The sequence below is a fragment of the Triticum aestivum genome, chromosome 3A (assembly GCF_018294505.1).
Source record: "Triticum aestivum cultivar Chinese Spring chromosome 3A, IWGSC CS RefSeq v2.1, whole genome shotgun sequence".
Lineage (NCBI taxonomy): Eukaryota > Viridiplantae > Streptophyta > Magnoliopsida > Poales > Poaceae > Triticum > Triticum aestivum.
Genome location: NC_057800.1, coordinates 52,546,219 through 52,551,705, shown reverse-complemented (window position 1 = coordinate 52,551,705; position 5,487 = coordinate 52,546,219). Strand labels below are relative to the sequence as shown.

General features: G+C 45.0%; 1 protein-coding gene across 1 annotated transcript; it reads left to right on the top strand.

Moving 5' to 3' along the window:
• Positions 1–241: 241 nt before the first annotated feature.
• LOC123056748 (putative disease resistance protein RGA3) lies at positions 242–4,983 on the top strand. Its single transcript, XM_044480032.1, has 5 exons — positions 242–571; positions 660–761; positions 1,830–3,303; positions 3,704–4,665; positions 4,777–4,983. The coding sequence occupies exons 1-5, from the start codon at positions 242–244 to the stop codon at positions 4,981–4,983; spliced, it is 3,075 nt and encodes a 1,024-aa protein (XP_044335967.1).
• Positions 4,984–5,487: the final 504 nt, after the last annotated feature.

The following is a 5,487-nucleotide window of genomic DNA, read 5'->3' as shown; positions in this document are numbered from 1 at the left end:
CGCCATCTTGCTCAACGACGTAGCTTCTTCCTCATCCTCTAGCTCGCCGTCTCTGGCAAAACCGGCAACCTACCGTGGCGGACGCCGACATCGGATATTTGGGAACGTTTTCTTGCTTTTCAACAAGGTAGCTAAAGTTCACTTCTTTCCAAACTGCTCACCCCTCTCTATTTAATTTTTTTTGCCCATTTCACACTTTGTTTTGCAGCCAAAAGGCCCGTCAAAGAAAATTCACATAACCATGGCCGGTGGTTTGGACTGGGATGCTGCCGCGCCCATAGCCTTGATGAGTTGGTTGCTGTCCCCCATCATCACCTTGCTCACGCCCAAGATCCTTTCCTGCCTCGGCTTAGACGCGTCACAGAAGCTCTGGGACTTGAAGATCCACATTATCCCAGAGCTGCAGCAGACGCTGCGTGAGGTAGATCAAGCGAGGATGCTGCAGAGGGGAGAAGTATCCGACGTGTCGACGCTCGATGAAATGGCGTCATGGCTGAGGCACGCTCGGGGGGATGCGGATGATATCTTTGATGATGCTCAGGAGAAGATTGTCTCGGCGGTTACTGTACAGGTCAGAGGATGTACCTACGGTGGCTACATCCTCCGATTCCTTGGGGCGCTTGCTCTCTTGCTGGTGGAGCTCCTTCGTCTTCTTCAAGAATTGTTATAGAACCATATTATGCTGGTTAGTTCATGCTGTTGAGATTGCCAGCTTTTGTCGAAACTGGTCGTATGACGTGGTTGGCATCAAAAGTAACCAGGTATATTCATTTTCATCGCCCAGTTCTCATCTCATATGCCCTTTATGTACAAGTGTAGAAAATATACTTCCACCGTCCAAAATTACTTGACGCTCAAACGGATGTATCTAGCATTGAAATGCGTCTATATACATCTGTTTAAGCGTCAACTAATCCCGTACGGAGGGGTATCCTTTTTTTCACTTAGCATGTGTTCACAATTAAATTAAATATTTATGTTGTGGGGGCACTATAGTATTTCTGTAAATTGCTAACATGATAATCACCATAATTACCTTATTTTTGTAGCTGCCAATGGTCGTTCTATGTACAACGACATTTCGGATTTGCAATTTAAACAATACTCCCTTGGTGTTGGTCTCAGAATTAAGGTGTATTATAAAAAATCAAAGTCAAACTTCTCTTTGTTTGACCAAGTTTATAGAGAAAAATATAAATATTTACGATACCAAATCAGTATCATTAGATTCACCATGAAATATTTTTTCATATTTTATTTATTTGGTACTATAGATGTTGATAGATTTTTCGATAAAGTTTTTAAAACCTGGAATCGTTTGATTTTTGAAAAAAATAATACACTGTATATTTTGAAACGAAGGGAGTATTTGTTAACAATATTATATATTTCCTTCTTTATCATTTCTGCTTTAACAACATTTCATTCATTTCCTACTTTACATGTAGCACCCAAAAATCCATGTTAATACACTATGGAGTCTACACTAGTAGCCAGTTTATTTGTTTTTCCTCATGGCCAGTTTATTTTCTAAGCGAGGATCAAAGTCAGTTTTGCTGCACCAGTGTTTTCTGTATTTCCTCTGCCTGGACATTTTTGTTCCACCAGTGCCATCTAATTTGTTCTGCATTATGGCCACCTATGTCTAATAGATACTCCCTCCGTCCGAAAATACTTGTCATCAAAATGGATAAAAAGGGATGTATCTAGAACTAAAATACATCTAGATACATCTCCTTTTATCCATTTTGATGACAAGTATTTCCGGACGGAGGGAGTACAATAGATATGTGTATGGCAATACCCATTTGAGATTTTGTTTCTTGCAGGAGAATGCCACTGCATTTGATTTTGTCCTTGCTGCTATCTTAAGATGGAACTTGAAGAAAAGAATAGAGAAGGTAGAACGCACTGTCAATGAAGTTAAGAAGTCACTTCTCTTAGGCGTGGCAAGGAAGAGCACACCGACCGATATTGCCAACAAGAATAGGAGCAGAATTAGAACTGCTACCAAGCGGAAAGTATTTGGTCGAGAGGTCTTGCGTGATGATATCATTGCAAGGCTCCGTGAGACACCACAAGATGATGCACAAAACTCGAGTACTAGTCCATGTTACTCTGTGCTTGGCATATATGGTGTTACAGGGTCTGGGAAGACTACCTTTGCACGATACACTCGAGATTACATAGAGCAGGAATGCAAGGGACTTTTTGACATCATCATGTGCATTCATGTGTCTGAGACTTTCAGTTTGGATGATATGTTTCATGAAATGTTGAAGGATATTACCAAAGATCGACACTCCGATATTTCAGATCGTGAGGAGCTGGAAGAGAAGTTGAAGGAATCATTGAGTGGCAAACGTTTCTTTTTGATATTGGATGATATCTGGGTGAAAGCCAAGAACGACCCACAGCTAGATGAACTAATCTCTCCGCTCCACGTTGGGATGAAAGGAAGCAAAATATTGGTGATGACTCGAAGAAAAGTTGCAGCTAGAGCTCTATGTGATGATGAACCTATTGAAATGTCTGATTTGGATGAAGATATATACTTTTCAATGTTTATGCATTATGCGGTGGGTGGTACAAGTGTTGTTGACAAAGAAGAATTTGTACAAGTTGGGCGGGTGATTGCAGAAAAGCTACACCAATCACCTATTGCAGCAGTCGCAGTGGCTGGACAGCTTGGGGCGAACCTAGATATCAAGTTTTGGAAAAATACTGCAAACCACGACATGTTGAGTAACACCATGGATGCTCTTTGGTGGAGCTATCAGTCGCTTAATCTGGACATTAGGCGATGCTTTGAATTCTGCAATATTTTCCCTCGAAGATTCGAGTTGAGAAGGGACGAGTTAGTTTGCATGTGGATAGCGCAAGGGTTTGTAAAGACCAGCTCGGCAACAGAGGACATGGAAGTTGTAGCCAATGACTACATTCATGAGTTAGTGTCATGCTCCTTTCTGCAACAAGAAGTAACTAGTTCTGATACTGATTCCTTCAGAATTCATGATCTGCTACATGATTTATTAGATAAGGTAGCTGGAAGTGATTGCTTCAGAATCGAGAATGATAGGAGCCAGAGGGGAGAACGCTGGAAAGCGGATGTCCCTCAAGATGTTCGTCATCTTTTTGTTCAGAATTATGATGCAAACTTGATTGCCGAGAAGATCCTTAGATTGGAAAATCTACGCACTCTCATTATATACGTTGTTGAAGAAAGGGATACACCAGTTGAGGAAAAAGTCATTGAGAATATATGCAAGCGGATGCCAAAATTATGGGTGTTGTCCATTGCGAGTATACCTGGCCATGGGAAGCCCGGCCCGAAAAAGCCCGACCCGGCCCGGCCCGACGCTGCCCCCGGGCCGGGCTCGGGCCTAGATTTTGAGCCCGAAGGCCGGGCCGGCCCGGGCCCGGGCCCATCGTTTTTGCATTTCTCTGAAGGTCGGGCCGGCCCGGGCTCGGGCCTAGATTTTGAGCCCGAAGGCCGGGCCGGCCCGGGCCCGGGCCCGTCGTTTTTGCATTTCTCTGAAGGTCGGGCCGGCCCGAAGCCCGACGGGCTTTTACGTGTTCAGGCCGGGTTTGGGCCCAAAAAACAGGCCCGATGGCCGGGCCGGGCCGGGCTCGGGCCTGGGTTTTTTTCGTCGGGCTTGGCTAGGCCCGGCCCGAAGCCCGGCCCGGCCCAAGGTATGGCCAGGTATAATTGCGAGTAAGGAATATTGTGCAATCATTGGAACCGATAGGTTCTCGGTCCCAGAATCTATTAGTCAGTTAAAGCACCTACGATATTTTGCTTTCAGGACACACCACCCATGCATGGTAATTTTACCAAGCACACTACATAAACTTCACCGTATACAACTGCTTGATTTTTATTTTGGGGAAATTTCGGAATTTACCTCTATTGGCCTTATAAACTTGCGGCACATATTCTATGGGTCATGGGATACCTTTGCTAACATAGGCAGGCTGATCTCACTCCAAAAGCTACCACACTTCAGAGTGCGTAATGAACAAGGGTATGAGGTAAAGCAGTTGAGGAACCTAAACCAGCTTGGTGGCAGTCTGGAGATCTGTGGCCTTGAAAACGTTAAAAGCAAGGAGGAAGCTCTTGAAGCTAATCTAGCTGCCAAGGAACGTCTTACACATATGTATATACGCTGGGGTGATGATGATGTAAGGTGCAGTCCAGAAGTTGAAGCTGAGGTACTTGAGGGCCTTTGCCCTCCCATGGGGCTTCAAACATTGCACATCGTATCCTACGAAGGTTCAAGGTACCCAGATTGGATGGTGTGTAAGCAGAACAATTGCCCAAAGGACCTGCGACAAATTCGGTTTGACAGATGCATCCAACTGGGGCCTGCTCCTAAACTTGAGGCCTTCCCTCATCTTAGTGTGCTCTGGCTTCAGAAGTGCAGCTGGGATGCCTTACCAGGCAATATGGAGCACCTTGCTTCGCTCAAGAGTATGCAGATCACGGGATGCTTGAACATCTGGTCACTACCAACACTGCCCCAGTCTCTTGAGGTGTTTACACTCTATTGCTGCAACCATGAGTTCATGAAATCTTGTGAAACAATGGGACATCCAAACTGGCAAAAGATTGAGCACATCCCCCAGAAATATTTCTACCAATATTTTTACCCGTCAAGTAAGACTGTAATCTCTTTGCTGACTTGTTTTTCCTTTTTGTATTTGTAAACATAGTGTGTGTCATCGTCAATCTGCTACTAGTTATGCTTATGTTTGTTAAACCATTTGGTACCGAAGGACACTTCAAGAAAACATCGAGGTACGCCTGATGATCTTTCATCAATGATGAGAGCATTTAGGAATGATGGCAAGACAGTGAAGGACGTTGGAGCCCTTTGGTTCAAATGTGAGGCCAAACTTGTCAGCGACCCTGCCAAGGCCACTGATGGGCCGGCCCTTCGACCAACGCGGACGGCCTGCCAAGACCGCATCAGCACACCATGAAGCTTCTGCGGCCCGGACCGATCAGACCATCTAGTGGATCACGAACGGCTCGGCGGCGGCTACCTTCCTTTCTTTCCCCTACCTCCAGTTCTTCCCTGTTATTCCCCAATTCGCTTGTAACCTCTGTTGGAATTTTACTAGTAGGCCTTTGGCCCAAAGCCCAACTAAAATTCTGAAATTCTCTTGGCCCATTCATGCACACATGTGAGTGGAGTGAGTGAGGCTAAAATTTAGTCCCATCTTGGAAGTTGAGAGAGAGTTGCACCTCTTTATAAGGTGAGCTCTTCTACCACTTGTATGAGCATGAGAAGAGGAGACCTACACGCGCGCTCCTCCTCCTTGCTCGCCTATGCACGTTGTCTATATTTTTGCTGCATGGGAAAATTAATGAGTCATTAATTAATAATTAACGGACGCGTTAATTACTGAACCGTTTCCGATTCTTTTGGATCGTGACGACTCGGACGTGGGGTTTACTCCCACGACCTACCCGGCCCGCAATAT

Coding starts and splice junctions, on each gene's coding strand:
- LOC123056748 (XM_044480032.1), top strand. CDS start 242: ATGGCCGGTGGTTTGGACTGGGATGCTGCCGCGCCCATAGCCTTGATG. Junction 572..659: donor TCTCGGCGGTTACTGTACAG/GTCAGAGGATGT, acceptor GTCTTCTTCAAG/AATTGTTATAGAACCATATT. Junction 3,304..3,703: donor ATGGGTGTTGTCCATTGCGA/GTATACCTGGCC, acceptor AGGTATGGCCAG/GTATAATTGCGAGTAAGGAA.